This window comes from Myotis yumanensis, unplaced genomic scaffold, assembly GCF_028538775.1.
Source record: "Myotis yumanensis isolate MYYU_CA2020_CCGP unplaced genomic scaffold, mMyoYum1.0.hap1 SCAF_6, whole genome shotgun sequence".
Taxonomy (NCBI): domain Eukaryota; kingdom Metazoa; phylum Chordata; class Mammalia; order Chiroptera; family Vespertilionidae; genus Myotis; species Myotis yumanensis.
Genome location: NW_027223757.1, coordinates 7,130,997 through 7,151,349, shown reverse-complemented (window position 1 = coordinate 7,151,349; position 20,353 = coordinate 7,130,997). Strand labels below are relative to the sequence as shown.

The 20,353-nt window shown below is 41.3% G+C and overlaps 1 protein-coding gene across 3 annotated transcripts in view; it reads left to right on the top strand.

Moving 5' to 3' along the window:
* OPRM1 (opioid receptor mu 1) overlaps nt 1-17,808 on the top strand; it is a 31,909-nt gene extending 14,101 nt beyond the window's left edge. Inside the window, exons 2-5 of one of the 3 annotated variants that reach the window (XM_070417440.1) lie at nt 3,023-3,375; nt 4,056-4,061; nt 4,174-4,694; nt 17,416-17,808. In XM_070417440.1, coding sequence (XP_070273541.1) covers nt 3,023-3,375; nt 4,056-4,061; nt 4,174-4,694; nt 17,416-17,454 — 919 coding nt within the window. In that variant the 3' untranslated portion in view covers nt 17,455-17,808. Of the gene's footprint in view, nt 1-3,022; nt 3,376-4,055; nt 4,062-4,173; nt 4,695-7,203; nt 7,249-17,415 lie in introns of those variants that run through there. The other 2 variants (XM_070417438.1, XM_070417439.1) reach the window with 2 other exon arrangements.
* The last annotated feature ends 2,545 nt before the right edge of the window (nt 17,809-20,353 follow it).

The window sequence follows — 20,353 nt, the reverse complement described above, 5'->3', positions numbered from 1 at the left end:
TAACATATAAATATAAAAGCCATTCCTTCTCCTTTTGAAAGAAGTGAATGATGCAACAGAGGCAGGTCAAGAGTGTTAGGGTCATTGATGACTTCATTCATGAAATATGAGTTCAGAAGGAGGGTTTTCCACAACGGAGTGGATTTCCACAGTAGTGGCAGCCTTGTCAGTTGCCACTGGTGTGTTTTCCAGTCTACAGGCGACACAGAAAGGTGATACAATGTCCATTTAAAAACTGGTGCAGTGCTTGGGGCAGAGATACTGGCTATACCTGGGAGACCAGCAACGCTCTGGAGGATTAAAAGGCAGCCACCAGGGCATGGTGTCTCCCTCAAGCCCATGCCGTCCTCTGCTCTTACTGGAAACTGTATGGTGCAGTCTAATTGCAACTCCCGTCTCGGTCAACCCACACAGCAGAAACAGCGAGCAATCTACCAAGGCATCTTCACTTCAAGGGTCAACTCAAAATCAATATAATCGGATTGTGAATAAATGACTATACCATGAAAGACATTGGGGGAGGACACAACAAACAAGAGAATTTACACTCAAAGAAACAGAATTAAATAGCAATCACACAAGGACTTTAAAATAACATATTTAACATCTTCAGGGGATGAAAGAAATTATTTCGTGAAATGAGAAGCAAATAGAACATAATAAGAGGTGGTTATTAACTAGCAAAGCATTGTAGCTAATGACCCACAAATAATCTGGGCTTGAATCCTGGCTCCAACAATTGTTACTGATTATTTTGCTGTCACCGATCGTCGTGATATGTATGAGAAAGGAAAAACACACTTTGGGAAGTGTTGCATTTGAGAAGCCAATAGCAGGCGCAGATGTTCAAAAGAAAGTTGCAACAGCAGTCAAAGAACTGAAGAGATGGACTGTGAGTCCTAGAGTTGATAGTATTAAACTATGGATTATTAGAGAGTTAAACAAAAATGGAACAAACTCAACACTCCTCTAAAAAAATATAATTCTGCTACAACATTGGATTTTTATTTTTTAAGTCTCAGGATTTCCAATGGCCCCGGCATGGGCATTTTTGAAAAGAATATGAAAAAGCTTTGCATGCTTACCTTGTTTTAGCTAACAGTGGGCTGAGTATTTCTGGGACAAACTACAACATTTTCAGAAATGCACTCCCGAAATTACACATGGCCCAGCATACAGCATAGAGGCATATTTTTAGTTTTAGATGGAATCTAGAAAAACGGGAGAAAAATCTCAAATGTTTGCACAGTTTTCTGTCCCTCAGGTTCTCTAGCTAGCCATGATGCAAGGTAGCCACGCAATGTGGTCTTCAAAGCTCCTTCCTGATCCTACTTCTCATCATTCATGTCCTTCTATGACCAAAGTTCTTTTTTAATTTAACAACAAGTTGACAAGGCCAAAAGGAATATTCCCTGTTCACTTTTACTTCAAAAGCTTCAGATTTCCTTTGCTAAAGTTTGTTTCATTATACCATAAAAAAAATAAAGTCACCCAAACCCTTCCACCTACATTTAATTCTACTCAACAAGCATTTACTGTATTCATCTTGTGCTGGGCTCTGTGCCAAATGGATAATCCAATTCTATCTTTATTTCATTTAACTTTTATGTTCATGCTGTCTTTTATATTTTACTTATATTGAATAATTATATGTACAATATCATCACCAAAAATATAGATAAAGCTTTATATTTATTGTACTAAGTACAATAGATAATAATTTTACTGACTATGCCCTCTAAAATATTTGTAATCTACAACATACGCTCAGGTTTCTTCAAAAAACAATTTTCTGATATTAATATTGGTAAAATTATTTTATCCTATTTTGAAGTCATTTTCATTGTTGTTCTTTCAATATGTAAGAAATACCTAGGGATATAACATTATTTGACGTTATGTACACATGATTTTTTTACATACACAACTACTAGATTTTAAAATAGAAGAAATTTCATTTTCTTTTAGAACTCTCAAATTTGGAAGCAAATAATTTCTAAGCTCTAGAAACTAAGTATTTATAAGAAATACAGAACATCTTTATCTATGAACCCAAATGTACTATCTCCTGAGACAGATGTTCTGATGCTGTTTTGAAGTCATTTGGTCTAAAGAGATGAATAATCTACATATCTTCAAACAAAGATCTAAAGTCACGAATAAGACTATTCCAGCCTACTATAATGGTTTATATACATCAAAGGGTTTAGCCTAGTAATATATGTCTATGTGACATAAATATTAGTTATACCAGAATACAGGAATCAAGAAAGCAAAACATGATTTGATATAAACTTCTGATCAAAGAAATGCTATTCATGTCCTAAAGTAGAATGAGCAGAAATCGAATAAAGCAGAAAATAAGCACTTCCTAAAAGTGTAAGTTAAAGATGATTAAGCAAAAGTCTCTTAGCCATAATGGAAGCATCTCTCCTTTCATTTCCAGAGAAGTGGCACATGGATGGACATAAGGACATGTTCTCACCCCATGCTCCACAATTTTAACTATAAAAATCTGAATTTTATATATATTTAGAATTAAAATGAATTATTATCCAGTGTCTGGATACTTGACTGAGAGCTACCTGTGCCTGGCACATTATAAATAAATCAGCATGATACCTGTTATCATAACCATTTTATAGGTAAGAAAACTGATAGGTAGAGAAATTATATATTTAGCCTATAGGCACATGGCTATAAATAGCCAATCTAATATTAGCCATGCTGTTTTGCCTGGCCAGCATGGCTCAGTGGTTGAGCATCGATCTACGAACCAAGAGGTCATGGTTCAATTCCTGATAATGGCACATGCCCAGGTTGATTCTCCTTCATCATTGGTGTTTCTATCTCTCTCTCTCCCTCTCTAAGAAAACAGTTCTTCCATAATGAATCTCAAATGCTTTCCGCTAATCCTTGCAGTTTTTTGGTTTGGTTTTGTTTTTTAATTATTGGAAGCTTACCAGTACTTCACCTTGCTGCCTGTTTCTGACTCAGCCTCTGCTCTTCCTTCATTTTCTAGATACACCAAAATGAAGACGGCCACCAACATCTATATCTTTAACCTCGCTCTGGCCGATGCCTTGGCGACCAGTACCCTGCCATTCCAGAGTGTCAATTACCTCATGGGAACATGGCCGTTTGGAACCGTCCTCTGCAAGATAGTGATCTCCATAGACTACTATAACATGTTCACCAGCATATTCACGCTCTGTACCATGAGCGTAGATCGCTACATCGCCGTCTGCCACCCCGTCAAGGCCCTGGATTTCCGTACTCCCCGCAATGCCAAAATCATCAATGTCTGCAACTGGATCCTCTCTTCAGCCATCGGCCTGCCTGTGATGTTCATGGCGACAACCAAGTACAGGCATGGTGAGTGATGTTGCAGGCCTGAGGGATGGAGAGTTTATTGAACCAAATGTTGGTGAAGTCATAAGTCAACTACAATTTTTTGGAGTGTTCCAATGTCTTAGTCAAACTGTGATTTTAATAAAATTGTTTTCTAGAAAAATGCCTTTGAATAATTTTTGAAATGGGAATTTTCCCTATGATTTTAAGCCCACTAAACATTTCAAAGAGAATATAATCTATTGGTTCTGGATGTCTCTGCATTTCATCAAAATGATGAGAAAATAAAAATACAGTTCGTCCAAGAGTAATTACAACTGAAACCCAAAGCAAGCAGAGGCTTGTTTTATAATTTCAAGTGGCTGCTCCATAAAAAAAGGTATCTTCCTAGACCTCATGTCAGAATGATAAACCACCCATCAAAAAGTGGAGTGAAAACATCCATTAGCTGGAATGTCCTATCGACTTTGGACAATGATTATATTTTGTATATCAACATAGACCCCACAGAGGACATAGCTCATAGTTGGAAGTCCATAATTGTTGGCTGAATGAAAATTAATGTGACCAAAGTGGACAGTAAAATGAGATCTTTAGAAATAAATAAATAAATAAATAAATAAACTATTTCTAAAAATCAACAGAGAGCTGAGTTTCTCCCATCATTTCTTTACATACTTCGTTACTAGCATGTATACTAATAGACTTACGTTAGCTAAGGTCAAGCTTAAAAATTAGTAAGCAAGATGGCAATGTTAATACCTAATGTCATAATTAAATGGTGCTTCTAATTCTTCCTTGTAATTTTTTTTTTTCATCTAGGTTCCGTTGATTGCACACTAACATTCTCTCACCCAGCCTGGTACTGGGAAAACCTGCTGAAAATCTGTGTTTTCATCTTCGCCTTCATCATGCCTGTCCTCATCATTACGGTGTGCTACGGACTAATGATCTTACGCCTCAAGAGTGTCCGTATGCTCTCTGGCTCCAAAGAAAAGGACAGGAATCTTCGGAGAATCACCAGGATGGTGCTGGTGGTCGTAGCTGTGTTCATCGTCTGCTGGACCCCCATTCACATTTACGTCATCATTAAAGCCTTGATCACAATCCCAGAAACTACTTTTCAGACTGTTTCCTGGCACTTCTGCATTGCTCTAGGTTACACAAACAGCTGCCTGAACCCAGTCCTTTACGCATTTCTGGACGAAAACTTCAAACGATGCTTCAGAGAGTTCTGTATCCCAACTTCCTCCACCATTGAGCAGCAGAACTCCACCCGAATTCGTCAGAACACTAGAGACCACCCCTCCACGGCCAACACAGTGGATAGGACTAACCATCAGGTATGCAGCTTCTAGAATTGGGTACACTTACTGGGGGTGATATGAAATGATAGAGCTTTGTACCAATCCAAGATTCAATCCATTAGAAAGAGACCAGTAACAAGGAGATTGGGGTTCAGCATGAACATAGAGGGAGGAGGGGAGCAAACTTTGACCACTGTATTGGAGGGGCGCTTCATTTTATCAGCCGAGCTCTATATATTTGCATTTTTCCTTTATATTAGAGACCTGAAGACTAGAAACCTGTAAAGCCACTAAAAATCATTATCTCCACAGCCTTGTCTTCTTTTCAAAATGAACGACTCTTAGCATATTGTGGAAGTGACCCTGATCTAGAATTCTCCTCCTTTTCCCCCAGCAATGTCATGTATTTTATGCAGATCGCTCCAATATCCCTGTCACTTCTCAAAAGCCAGGCCTGCTCTGGTTCTGTGGTAAGAGAGAAAGGTCAGCACTTTGCTGACTCTGGTGACAGGTACAAGATGTTCCCAGCAAATCAGTGTCACCACAAAGGAGGAAAGAAAGAACAAAATGAGGAAGGATGATTTGCTGGAAGATGTATTCCTACGTGCAGAAGAGTATAGATGATGGCCTGCGTGAAAGATTCAAGATTCACGCACAATCTTACAATTAAATAAGGAATCAAAAAGGAGGATAGAGAAAAATCCATCTCTAAGTTAAATATTGGCTTAGGAAGCCACTGGTTTGGAGTCTGGCCTTTAAAGTAAATCAAGCAGATCAAGTCATTATTGCGGTTAATTAAATAAATTTTCAAATAATGGTGCCAGCACCCAAAATTTACAGCTTGTGTAATTTTATAACCCAGAACTCAAATTCAAACTTCCTGTAGAGTAAATTCTTGAGTCAGAAGCTTAGATAAAGTTCTTAGGGCCAAGGGTGGGCCTGTAGGGACAGATGGTTCCATAACGAGGACTAGAAAGAGAATAGCAGGAGAGGAAGGGAGAGTTAGCTGCCTCCTCTCCGCTGTCTCCCCACCACGCCCACCTCACTGTCCCCACTGCGGCCACCCAGCCAAACCCAGACTCACCCTTTCTAATTGACCACGGGACTGATGCAATCCTGTGGCCCAGAGGGGTCATTAATCCACATGCCCCTGCTATTAAATAATGCTGAAAGGAACACAGGAACTGGAACCCCCAGAGAGGATGAGATAATGATGGCAGACTCACTTCCAAACAAAGGGAAATTAACTTATCATGTCTCACTTCTGAATCCATCTCAGAAATAAAAGCCAGAAAGAAATGGTTTCCTACCCTGCGTCTTTTCTCTTATTTTTTTTTTCCACATCAAGACCTTCAAACCTGCCTCCTTTCCTAAGCAGCTCTCCTTCTGGGCAGCTATCAAAAGCTTGCAAGTAACTTAAAGAGGGCAGGGATTTAAATAGATTTTCTTCAACCTGGGGATAACATATTAAAGAATGCAATTTAAAAGTCTCAGTTCTAAAGTTGAAATATGTTCCATTGAAGCGAAATACTGCCATTGGAGACCAAGATGGCCATTATGAAACACTGGCTCTTTCACCTTGAGTGCCCACCCACACCTTCCCTCTGCTTTCTGGCACTTTAGGGTGTGGCTGTCCGTAGTGTACCCTGGGCCACTGCCCCACTGCCTGGGCCTCCTGTCACATCTGATCCTCCCAGTATCCTCCACTCACCCTGCTCTCCCGGCAATTCAGCCCCCAGCCGCCTGCTGGAGCGTTTCCCCTGACTTCAGCATGACTGTCCTTCAGTGGCCCTGGGCAGTGCCCTTGACTCCTTTCCAAACCCAGTGTTTTCACATCACTGTGGTTCTCGCATAGCCAGAGAGAGGAGAAAGGAAGCTAATTGGGGAAGCTCTGTTCTAAGTAACTAAAAGGTTTGCTTTAAAAATGCATCCAATTAGCGCTTATCTCCATTGCTGCCTCCATGAAACAGCATCAGTGTCAGATCACAGCAGAAACACATTAGCCCTGGAATTGGCTGCTTTCCCAAAATGCCCAGCTGGGAGAGCCGGACAAAGAGCGAGCGGCTGCCAGGAAAAGAGGAAAAGACACTCTGACATATTTGAAAATTAAGATAAATCAAAGATCCTTTCGCTAATTGCCACTAATGTGATCATTAGAATCAAGGCAGTTACACAGACATCTGGAAGGATACATCAGCCTTTGGTGAGGGTTTCAATAATACATCAAAATAATAAAATTATTTGAAAGAGAAATCAGAGACTGTCTGTAGGACATAGTGGATTTGTTGTTCAAATTCAGAATGTGACAAACAGATTGTTGTGTGTGTGTGGGGGGGGGGGGGGAGGGGGGTGTTTTTTTTTTTAAACATCCTGAGCCGTTATGGTAGGAAACAAAGCTAGCTGGATTTGCATTAACTTTTTAACTGCTTGTTTGAAGTTTGTATTGTTGTAGATGTTTGTGTCTGCTTGTGTATTTGTGTTTTCTCCAAGAAATATACTGTATATGTCACATCTCAAGCACATTAGTCAAATTCATATTCTGCAGATCAGAGAGCCAATATCAAACCTTCCCAGGGTGTCTGTATTCTGACAACTGTACACTGAGACCATGCCCATACAGCGCAAAGTGAAGTGGAGAGTTGGCAGTTATCAAGGTAATTGGATAAGCCGTATGAGAAAATTCTGGACCCAAAATAAACTCTGAATCACACTTACATGGTGAAGAGCTGTCAGTCAGCTTTGGCTGCATAACAAGTCATTCTAAAATTCCGTAGCTTAAAGCGACCATTTTTTTTAGTTTGAGAGTCTATAGATCAGTAATTTGGGCTGCAGTGGTCTGGACAGTTCTTCTAGATCAGTTGTCAACTAGCGGATCGAGGATGCCCACAGGAAGAATGGCCAGCTCCACATGGACCTTCCTCTTCCAGCAGCTTAGCCCAGGCTTGTTTGCACGGTGGGCACAGGTTTGAGATTCAAGGGGTGGCAAACAGACTCTACCTATGGATGGTAGATGCTGCTGTCACATTGCAAAGGGGTGTGGATATAGGGAGAGAAGTAACTGTGGTCACTATTGCTAACCATCTACAGGAGGCACATGTTGCATAGGGCACGCCATCACTTCTTGAGGGCATGAACCACATCTGCCTTCTTGTGCCTCCAGTATCTACCAAGCACACTGTCTGGCACATTACAATTTCGTCCAAAAATATCTGTGGACTGAATGAATAATCAGAGGGCTCATGATATTCAGGAGATATGAGGGGTGGTGGGAATGGCCTCTTCCATGTTCAACTGATTGACAACCTAAATGACTATGTAACACACTGACATTATCTCAGACTCATCCTTCAGAACCTAAAAAAAATACTCACAGGAGGGGGTCTTCATTTTCTCTTGGCTGATCCTCTGATCAGAAGTTATACTGTTCAAACACATGCTTATTTACACTTGTGCTGTGTCAATTTTATTTTTTAACAAGTGCTATTGATGAGGAGGCCAAGAACTGGATTCAGTGCCCAAAGAGATCTTGCCTTGGCTAAGCATTAAAAAAATGGTCTCATGTTATTTTGTGTATTTCAAGGCTCAGTCACAGCTCCAGCTGTAGCATTCCACGCCTGTTCAACTTATCATCTTCATAGCTACTAGGTTTTTGTTAAGTAGACTCACACTTAGGCATCCATTTTCCATGCTCTTCATGCAATTTGATTTCTCTGTGCATACTTCTTCAAGTCATTTTATTTCAAGTTTCTCTTTCAGAGCAAATTATCTCTATCCTAAAATATTATTAAGAAAGAAGTAAGGCTAATAAAGGTGAAGATAATTGTTAGAGAACTAGGAGGCTCTGAATGAGCTCCAATCTCCTGGTGATCTTAAAACAGTAAGATAACTTTTAAATGATACATAATTAATGAAACACAAATGCTAACTTCAGAAGCAAAAAATGGGAGGAGCCTAAAAATCTAGGGGAAAGAGAGTCCTAATTTTAATGGGAACTTTGTGGCAACTGAAAACCACTTTGCATTTATTGTTTTTAAAGCCTAGATCACATTATTAAAATATATTTTGAGAGCACTTAGAAAGGAAGCAGTAATCTCTAGAAAGCAACTAAGCTTTCTAAGAATTAGTTATGACAAAACAAATTTTATCTTCTTAGAGGATCACAGGACAGGGGAATCAAATAAACCCAAGAGATTTGGCAAGCTCTTGTTAATTTCTATAATTCTATGCTATGTTGAATTATGATCTGGATATATGGTACAGTGACATAGATTTATAAACTTTCATTGCCATCTTAACCATTCAATCAATGGAGGAATGCTGAATATAATAGGATAATGAATCAAACTTAAGTTATAAAAGTTACCAGAGAAGAAATTCAATCCAAAAATCCAACTCTCCTATATAATAAAAGGGTAATATGCAAATAGACTGAAAGGTGGAGCAGCCGGTCGCTATGATGTGCACTGACCACCAGGGGGCAGATGCTCAAAGCAGAAGATGCCCCCTGGTGGTCAGTGCGCTCCCACAGGGGGAGCATTACTTAGCCACAAGTCGGGCTGACGGCTGATGAGTGCAGCAGCGGTGAGGGGAGCCTCTCCAGTGCACAAATGTCGTGCACCGGGCCTCTAGTAGAAACATAAAATATGAATGACTGCAGATATGGACAAAAAAGCCCTAGAGATTTTTAAAAATATACATATATTTTATTTTTTTAATTATTTTCAGAGAGGAAAGGAAAGGGAGAGAGACAGAAACATCAATGGTGAGAGAGAATCATTGATCAGCTGCCTCCTGCACACCCCCTACTGGGAATCCTGCCAAAACCTGGGCAACAGGGCATGTGCCCTGACTGGGAATTGAACCTGACATTGGTTCATAGGTCAACACTCAACTACTGAGCCTGCCAGCCAGGCGAGGTTTTCTTTTATGGGATAACAATCTGATACAGTCCATCTCAACTGCTGCAATTACAGCTTGATTGCATCAACAAATGTCTAGTGTCTAGAGCCAAAGAAATGTTAGCTTCACTATCAGGAATGAAATTAATAAACTAGCTTGTGTTCAGAGATGAGCAACCAAGAAGGTGAAGGGAGTTAGAATTCCTCACTGTGGTTGAAATAAAAGCACGCGATTAGCCTGGGAAACAGAAAACTCTGGACAAAACAGTAATCTTCATATACTTAAAGGGATGCAGTAAGGAATTGGACTTAGCCAATACAACTCTACTAATGAAAGCTAAAGGGTGGAAGCTACAGGGAAAGGATTTCAATACGACCAAAGAAAGATTCTTCTAAGCTTTGAGATACAAGGATTTCCTTGTTACTGGAAGTCTCGAACATTTAGCATCAGCATGACTGGGATGGTACAGGAATTCAGGCGTTAAGATTTGATGCTTAAAGAATCATAGGGGATAACTCTCCAATTAGTTTTACAAATTCTACCAGGGTCCTATAGAACATTACTGCGCAAAATGTTAATATGTGATCCATGAAAAAATAGCTCTTAGGCAAATGCTAGAAAATATTACCTATTGCTGGGGTCCAGCCCCAGCGGGTCCAGGGGTTCCCCAAGGTGTGGACGGAGTCGGCGGAGAATGAATGACACGAAGGCAGCGTTTAGGTGATCATCATGGCCAGGTTCCTCTTAGCCAGGTACCTCTCTTTATTGTCCTCTAACATCTGTATATATACTATTTGGTTTCAATCCTATCCATTCTATACAAAAGGCCAGGGGGCTTCCCATCTCCATTCAAAGGTTACTCTATTGTTCCACTAAGCTACAAGGAAGTAACTGAAGGAGGTCACTCCAAGCAAAGATCAAAGCGACCAACCACCCCTCTGACTCTCAGTTAAAGGGTTTACTGATAAAAAATCCTCACCTGGGGGAACAACCTTTCTCAGGAAGCATTAAGAGGGGGAGCAAACATATTAAGAACAGTATGCCATATACGCCAGGTCCCTTGAAACATCCCTGCAGTGACTGCCTCAAGCAGCCAGGGTGGATTGGCTTCCAGCAACCTATCTTATTTTTGGTCTCAAGAACTTGTACTATACATTAACATTTTAAAGCTTTGAAAAGCCCTTGTGTGTGTGTGTGTGTGTGTGTGTGTACTGCATATATCTACATATTTACATTTTGCTTTTTAAGCTGAATCTCTCAAACTTATCTGAGCACAGGCCTAGTTTTTCAAGGAACACTTTGTAACATCTCAGAGAATGAAGGTTTCACCAAGCAGTTTCCAAATGCCCACTATAGACCATCAGTCCCATTCGTGCACAAATCTATTCAAAAGCCAATGTTTCACTGGAATAAATGGCAACATCCCATAATTCCAGGTCTTCACCACTGTTCCAAAATTGTTTATCTCTTTTACTCACTGATTTAAAATATATGTTCTAAATACAAACAAAATGCTGGAACTCCATATCTCTGAAAATAGAACAGGCTGGGCTTTGTTTGGGCTTTCACTTCTGTGTTGCTTTGTTTTGGGTCTTGCCACTTTCTGGTTGCCGTCCCAAAGGGGGCGGGCGGGGGGGCATTCTATGTCACTTTCTGATATGTTTCTACTGATGGGAACCACATTGCTGCTAAGAATAAGCCTTATCTCGGACCCGTTGTTTTGAGTGAAACATCCTTGAGAAAAACAGCTTTCTTTTTAAAAGGCATCCACTGCGGAGGTAAGAAGCACACCACATGTTGAATAATCTCAACCTTTCTTGCCAAGAGCAGAGGACTGGAAGGCAGGGAACACAGATTCTGTCGGCAGCTGACAGCCAGCTGGGTGAGCTGGGCATCCATGCCACTGGCCACTCCGGGCATCCCTTGACAAGCAGGACTTGCCCAGCCTTTTCTGACTGACAACCCATTAGGACTCATTTCTGTGTCTGACGGACTCTGCGGGGCTAGCATCGTCTAGTGAGCAAGGGTAACCCCCAAAGCTCCCTTTGATGAGAGAAAAGATATATTGAGAAAAAAAAGTCCGTATTAGTAGATGGCATATTAAGTCTGAGTCCTTTGAACTACCAGATTATTCTACCTCCCCTTGAATTCCTCTTTACTAAAGTTTGACCCCTTATAATACCTCCAGCCCAGTAGGTGTGAGTCCAGCAATGGAGCTTGGAAGAAGAGACGAGTTCTCTATGATGTAGTTAAATGGAGAACTTTGCCACTGAGTCATCAACTCTAAAAGTATTCCGTGTGGCTCTGCTTTGATGGTTCTGTAATGAATGCAATTTTGAAGCGTGTTATTGACTGAAACATTGATCCGCTTCAACAGTACCCAAGGCTGTTATTCGTTTCAATTGCAACTTTGTGTGGCATCACAAATAGGAAAGAGACAATGGAAGTGGAAGAGAGTAGCTGCAAAAAAAAAAAAAAAGGCCAAAATAAAAATATTAAGCCAGCTTTCCCTGACCAATATACTTGGGCATGTCACTTCACCCTCTAAAGATCTCTGCTTCCTTCCATAGATTAATGAGTTGGAGAAGGCTATCTCTTCCATACCCTCTAGGGGTAGGGAACATCTCCAATCACTGTACGGATAGAAATAAAAAGTGCTTTCAATAAGTTTCAGTTCGAATCTAAAAGTTTCTCCAAAACTTTATTTTTCAAAATAGTCTAAAAAACAAAATAGCCCAAAAGGATTTGCTCATTGACTTCTTGAAAATAAATAAATAAATAAATAAATAAAAGCTTAAAAACCTGTTGGCAAAACTGAAAAATGGATGGTAGATTAAAACACTGTATCGATGTCAAATGTCAAGTTTACTGAAGTGCATAACATTGCTGTGGTCACTGTCAGGAAAGAAGCCCAGGCTTAGAAAACGGTGGGGAGTTACAAGCTCCCAAAGGCGAGATCTCAGCAAGCGGCAGGTCAGCTGGCCACCACAGTATGGATGACAGTAAACAACGTGACCCAATGGACCAGAGAAAGCAGTTTATTACCAACAGCTCGGCAAACAGCAGACACATCAGCACAGGGGCGCTGGCTCCCTGGCCCACATGCCCCGTGGTGCGACACAATGGGCTCAGGTGGCTGCTGTGCACACAGGGGCTCGAACTAAAGCTGAAGAGCCCGGAGCTAAGGCCTCAGCACCTTTGCAGCAATCAGTAAACAAACCTATCCTTCTCCCCTGAGAGCAGGGGCAGGCAATCACAAAGTGGTCATGCTGTGGTCCTCATGTGGTCTGGCAGCAAAGGTTCTTAATTGACTGTGTGACTATAGAAATGACTCAGAGTCAAAAAATATTTACGCCTTGCATTTCAGCTCAGTAGGCAAGCATGTGCAGGGATGCGTGGTGGACTGCCTCTCCCAATAATTCACCTGTCGGCTGGACATATTCTTGGCTGAATTCAATTTTCATATATTTATATCATCCCATTAGCAATTTGGGTTGAACATACTGACAAGGGCTAGGAACAAACCTATTCCATTTATTTCAAACAATACTTGATTAGGGTTATTATTCACAAAATCCCTATCCACAGGATCAGATCAGATCGGCAGTGTTCACGTCAGCCACGCACTTTAAGATCCTAGACTCAAATGAGTTAGTCCCAGAGAGGACCAATCGGTCTGAGCTCAGATAGCCATTGAGCTTCCTCTTTTATGGTATGCATGGATTGTGCCACCATACTGTTGGTATTAATTAGAACCCAACAGGAGTGATTGGCAACCATACCAACCAGAATGTAGTCCCAAGCCAATCGATGGATCCATGTACGAGCAGGGAGTTTAGCCTGAGTGATTGATCTCCTATGGCTTGTTCTGTCTCATTGGCTATGGTAGCTCAAGTTAAAGACAGGTTCCTGACCTGTCTCTCAAATGTGGACTCAGATGCCAGGGAACAACACTCACACTGCCGTATGGAGACAAGAATCCATGTTTCCCTCAGGTAGAACAGCTCTCTTTTACCTGGAGGCCTAGCGAAAGGAATGTGACCCAAGGAGTGGTATTACAGCCAATCATTGCAGGGGGGGCAAAGAGGCGTCAAACTGCTCAGCCCTGAGTGATAAAGAGATGTCCTGTGGCCCACTCTTCCCCACGTGAAATCATGTAACTGAAGGGGACAGGTTCGATTTGGGACTTGTGGATACGTTTAATTTGGATGACTACTACATTAACTTGGGTATTCCATATGGGCACTGTCACCAAATAGCCTTTGCCTTGAAAGCCATCCGTAGTATAACCCCAGGGCACTCGGGTGTTAGGAAGAGCATAGGACCTGGTATGAGCCTGACTGTGCTTATACATGTACGAGGGAATTCACATTTAGGAGCCGCCTTTGATAATATCGGGCACGTAGAGTAACTCAGGGCCAGCCAAGCCCACATGAGTTTTTCTGATCCCATGCATATCGGCTGAAGTGATAAGCCCTGAAGTAGGTCAGGTTGGCAGTCAGGGCTGCGGCTTGTCTCAGTGGAGCACGTGATTATTTTACCAGGATGTGGGACTGGAGCTTAGAGAAAAAGATAAGAGTCCATCATTTCCCCCTCCCAGTACCTCCAAGGTCTAAAGTATTCCTTCCCCAATTGAAGTGGTTATTGGTGCCAGGGAGGCACCAATAGGTCTCCTTCCAAATCTGGCAGATTTTCTAATTAGCTTATTTGCAGCCTCAACAAAATGCATGCATAGATAAGGCACAGATTGTCTCAATGCCTGAATATTGCAATGAAGTGCCAAGCTTCCTTTCTGGTAGTGGGAAGCCATCGCACAGGAAATATTTTCCTTACTGTCATTAGGATCCACTTTTAAGTGGTTGCTCACATTCCTCCCAAAATTTTGAGTTGGGTGGTTAGTCTCTGAATCTTATCAGAATTAATGACCAATCCTGGGCCTTCGCATGAGTTAGCATCTGCTAATTTCATTGGGGCTTATTGACATAAAATCATCATCGTAGTAGGACCAAGTCACTTGCAAGAAGAGAGGGGCTAGTTCTGGGTTCTGACCTACTCATTGGTGACAAATCACAAGAGAAACTATTACTGTGGCCGCACAGTAAGCATGTTTAGGAAGCTGAATCAGGGTAAAGGATCTTGATTTTCAAGTGCCAAAGGGATGGAGAAAAAGACATGACCAAAGCCCAAGATGGCATTCCAGATGCCATCGTGGGCAACTGATTCAGTTACGGTCACAATGTCTGGAACAGCCAGAACTGAAGAAACAAAAACTGGATTCTGTTGGCAATGATCCTCCATCAGTCTCCAGACCCTGAGAGCTTTATTCATTGGCCACACAAGGCTATTCTACCAGAAGGGAACCTGAAGCTGAATTGTCATCTGTTGTGTCTGTGTCCCACCCTCACCTCTCTATAAGTAGCTCTTCCAGACTGGGCATAACTCCCATGGACATTATGAGCATTCACAGAACAAGCATGGAAATTATCAATACCAATTACATAGCCTTGGGAGCAGCAGAAGTGGTCATAACAGCCCCACTCAAATGTCACGGTCACTGCCTTCCCTAATTGACTCTGTTCCAAAGATGGCTAGTAAATGAGTGGTCCTCAACCCTCAAGAGAGCCTGGTACATTCGTTATCTGAGCACAGATATGAAAAAGACAAAGAAGTTTATGCTTGCCCACTCTTTCTCCCCTACTCCATTTTGCCCTCCTTAAGGGGTAAGACCCTCTGAGATCTCTTGAGAATGAAGACACCGTAAAGGCTTCCCAATGCAGGACTGAGGTTCTGAGGGAGCCATTTGTTCTAAGGCAGCCACCTGGCTTTCTGGTTCCTGCATGAGAGAGAGTGACTCTACGAAGGCTTCTGGATCTACAGAAGCATGCAGAGCTTGATCTGCCTGAACGACTAACTGCCTCCTTGGAGCCCAACAGAGCCTCATATCTGAGCTGCACGTCTTTGGTGCTCATTGCCTCAGTCCCTACTTTGGGAACCTTGATTTTAATGGGCATATCCACAAAGCCTTGTGTTTTCCTGTCCTGAGCTTTGTCTTGGATTCCAGAGTCCCAGTTTAGGAAGTACTATCCTGGACATCTATGGCCCTAAATCAACACAGCTTCCAGCACAGGGCCTCACAGCGAGAAAGATAGTGAAGTGGGACACCTTGGGGGGTAGGGGGCAATCTTAAAAACTTCATCAGTCATTTTCCAGATAAGAATCATGATCAGGCTGTCATTCCATCTAGGACAGATGTAGTTTAGAGCAACTTCAGCCCTCAGACTCTGAACAGCTTCTTCCATGGAATTTCATGGGATTTTACTATCCTCAAGAAAGTCTCTTTAGGTTAGCCATCATGGAGTCATTAAAATGGGGTTCCACAGTGGCAAACCTCATTGTGAAGAATGATGCTGTCCCAATTAAATACTACGCACAGTGGCTTAAATCATGGGACTAATGTCAAACTTCCTTCACCCTCTAAGAGCATAATATTCCTCACTCCTCTATCAGCTGTGTGTCTGTCAGTTCCTCAGTCTATTGATCAAAACACCCCTGGGGCTTTCTTCCTTTCCCTCTCACTGTGGGGCTGCATCTCTCTACTCACTGTAGGGGTATATTGTCCTCTAGATGTTTTCAGTTTTGACTTGAGATGGGGTGCAATTGTGCTTTCCTTGCTGGTGAGGCCCAGAGTGCTGCTCTCTTAGACCCCTAGTCCATGGGAGAGCAAGCAGCAACCAGACACTATTTGGGCAGCTGGTTAGAGCTCATCCTTCAGCCTCTATCCATCAACTCAATTTGTGTTTATCAGCAACTAGGACAGAGGTGGGCCCCTCACTCCTCTCTCTGCACCCTTGGGCCAGCAGAAGGTTCCTCATGGTAGTACCTTCCCTGCCCACACTCCCACAGGGTGATGTAGTGGAACCTCATGGTGGCTGCACACACAGAGGGTTGTGTAGAGCTCAGCTCTTCTGCAGCAAGCAGCAAACGAACCTCCCTGGGACTAAGCAGTCACACACTGGTCAATGCTGTGGTCACCTCGACCTACTTCATTACTTATGTGACAATTTACAGAAACTGTGCCCCGTGAGAGGGCAGGGAGGCTAGCTTCACAAGAGTAGTGGGGGTGGGGAAATCCCAGAACTTCAAACCAATTTCTTCAGAAAAAGATCCATTCATTTTGAGAATTGAGGAGAAAATAAAAATGTCTTTGTCCAGAAATAAAAACAAAACATGCTGCAATTTTCTTTTGAAATTTTGATCAAATCATGAATAGTGTGGGGATAAGGAGAGAAAAATAGGGTCAAGGACAGAGGGGTGAAGAGTTTGCATGAAAATATATATTTTAAGAGAATCCATCAAAAATATATCTTTGATGATTAGTATATAGTTCTTTTTTTAAAAATATATTTTATTGATTTTCTACAGAGAGGAAGGGAGAGAGATAGAGAGTTAGAAACATCGATGAGATAGAAACATCGATCAGCTGCCTCCTGCACATCTCCTACTGGGGATGTGCCCGCAACCCAGGTACATGCCCTTGACCGGATTTGAACCTGGGACCTTTCAGTCCGCAGGCCGACGCTCTATCCACTGAGCCAAACCGGTTTCGGCAAGTATATAGTTCTTATTCATTAGTGTATACAAATACAAAAACATACTCATAATGACCCAAGAGATTATGAATAATGACCCAAGAGATTATATAATATCTTGACATTTAAGAGAAACTCTGAGAGTTGCAGGAAAAAGTGTACACAATGACTCCCAATACAGTTCCGACACACAGAAGATGCCCAATAAATGTGTGATATAACCCAATCTGAAATGCTCACTGTCTTTGTTTTTTCTTCTCTTCTTCTAGCTGGAAAATCTGGAAGTAGAAACAGCTCCATTGCCCTAACTGGGTGTTCCTGTCATTGAGACCCTCACTGAGCTTAGATGCCACCATCTTATGTGGAAGCAGGTCACTGCCCGAGTATGTGAGAAGCTTTCATGTTCTAGGAATGTGTCTGCTCTGAGTCATCAAAACTTATTCTTCTCTGGTCACTTCACTCTGCATCATTAGAGAGACATCCCAACTAAGTCAAGCACTGGGAAGGAAAGAACGACTAATGAGTTCAGCCTGTGTACATAATCACAAGGAAGATGCCCAATGGGACCATAACAGGCTACATTCTGTAAATTCAGGTCGTCATGGAAGATGAACTTTCTGTAGGTAATATTTTTTTCAAGCAAATATTTATGGCCTCATCAAAGAAAAACCACAGATTGTTTAATTCACCATAGTAACACGTGAAGTAAATGCTACCTCTGATCAAAGCACCTTGTGTGGACATCCAAGACTTTCTAGTCTTCTGTAAGACAATACTTTGCTCTGTTTTTGACCTTTAATGTTAACCTTAAAAGTATCTTCTGGATAAGACTTCATTTCTACCTTCGTTTCTTGGTTCTATATTTTAAAGAAAAACATCTCCATTATTGCCAGGGAAGAGATTAACATGAAAGGCAATCTGAAACCCAGTAATGTGTCAGCTGCAGAAAGTTTGATTCTTGTGCATTGGAAGTGCTTCCTAAGCGTTCAAAAGGGAATAGGGGTCAATGAGCTCATCATTTTATCATGCAGGAAGTCAAGCACTACAATGTACTCTTCATTTCTCAGTAGTTTCTCCACACAGCATGCTCCTTTTACATATAATTTTCTTTTGTTAACGCTGCTCAGAATACTTGTGCTTTTTGAATCAGAGTGATAAATTGACAGATGTTTTTGATGACTTTTAGAACAGCTTAAAATTTTCTAAAAATATGGATTCAATAAGCTTAATCTCAAAACAGATAGACTCATATGACCATAGAAAAAAATAGATCATCTATTTTTCAATCCTGTATTGTTACTTGGACATGAAATATTAACAATGACCCAAGAATACTTTCCTGAAGGTTGTGTTTATGTAATGTCTGCACCGATATGTTGGTCTTTCTGATCTTTGCTAAATGCCAAGATTTTCTTTGTAAAATGTCAGTCTTCTGAGTAGTTTCTCTAAGACAATTCTTTTTGGCTGGTATGAAACACCGCAGAGATTTGGCAATCACTCATTTTGTTTGATCTATATAGACCTTCAAGTCAGATGGCCCATGCCAGAAAGCTCTCCACTATGAATCTTTGTCTGCATTTATTAAAGGAATCAAGTAGATGGTAGTTATCCATGAAGACACAAGTAGAAAACTAGGTGTCCGCTTCCCTGATAAGAGCATTCCGGAGCTGCCAGTAGCACCAGCTTTAAAATTGCATCTGCCTTCAATCTAACAAGGCACAGATATGCACCAGACATCCAAAGTGGATGTCTCAGGAAGACAGCTGTCATGGATCAGAATAACTGTATTTACTGTCTCAGATCTGATAGGCTGTAATTATGTGGACCCAACCCAAGTATCAACTGGACGAAGAAAAAAACAAAAGCCAAGATAAGTGTTTTAATGTTTCTAATGAAGTCTTATATTTGCCTCTAATAACCTCCTCCATTTCTCAAATATTATGTCCCAGGATGTATATGCATTATTTTTTAATTTTTCACATTTTCTGATCAAAGTAAAACTAGGGCCTTAAAATAATTTAGAATGTTAAATAGATGTATGTGTGTATATATATTTATATATATGTACTACTAGGGCTTCCACAACTAAAAGGAATATTTCAAATGAAACACAATAAGGGGAAATGTAATATTTGTATATAAGTCACTGGGGAGGAAAATTCATTTTTAATGAGCTATAATAGCATGAGCTCTCTCAAAATGATATAGTACTGCTTACTGCTCATAAGGTTGTTTCTCAACAATCACTAGCTCAGCCTAATGACCAGCTCTCAAATTAAAAGCAAATAAGTATGTTTCAATCAAAACCACTTTTATCATAAATTTGCTAAAACTACCTTGCAATTCCCTGGCAAATAGGGAAGTAGCAGCCTTGACTCAGTCAGATGGGCTCAAGTTTCTTATGAAATGTGAAAGCAAAGAAAATGCATTGTTCTGCTTTGTCCTTGTAGACGGGATCTCTTCCTAGTTCGGTGGCACAGCAATGCGGATTGTAGATGTGAAGTGGAAGTTCTGCTTCTTCATCTAATTACTCGCTGTGGAGATTTTAATCTCAAGTAGGCCCTGTTCTCTCCTTTAACCTCAGCCTTCACGGTTACTTTGCTCCTACAGCCTTCTCTCCCTGCCAGTCACTGTGAAGGAAAGAGAGAGATGAGACTCTCGGTTGGGGCAAGTGTCAGTCACTGGGTATTTGATCTCATTTTTGTTTTGTTTTTGTGTGTGTGTGGCATTTTTATTCAAATATATTTTTATTGATTTCAGAAGAAGGGAGGGAAGGAGAGAGGAGGGAGGGAGGGAGGGAGGGAGGGAGGGAGGGAGGGAGGGAGAGAGAGAGAGAGAGAGAGAGACATCAATGATGGGAGAGAATCATCGATTGGCCACCTCCTGCATGCCCCACACTGGGGATCAAGCCCACAACCTCAGCATGTGCCCTGACTGGGAATCAAACCATGACTTCCCTGGCTTATAGATCAATGCTCAACCACTGAACCATGCTGGCTGGACTCTCATTTTTGTTTTAAACTTTTAGTTGTAACAGTCTTGATCCATATTAACAATTTGATGATGTCAAATAAAAAGTTTGTGAAGAAGCTAAAAGTTTAAGCTTCAAAGTCATCTGCATCCATGTCTAAGCACACGTTGTGGCATTTTTTGGCTTTGTGACTTCGAGCAACATATGTAAGAGCTGTTAGCTCCAGTATCCTCTTA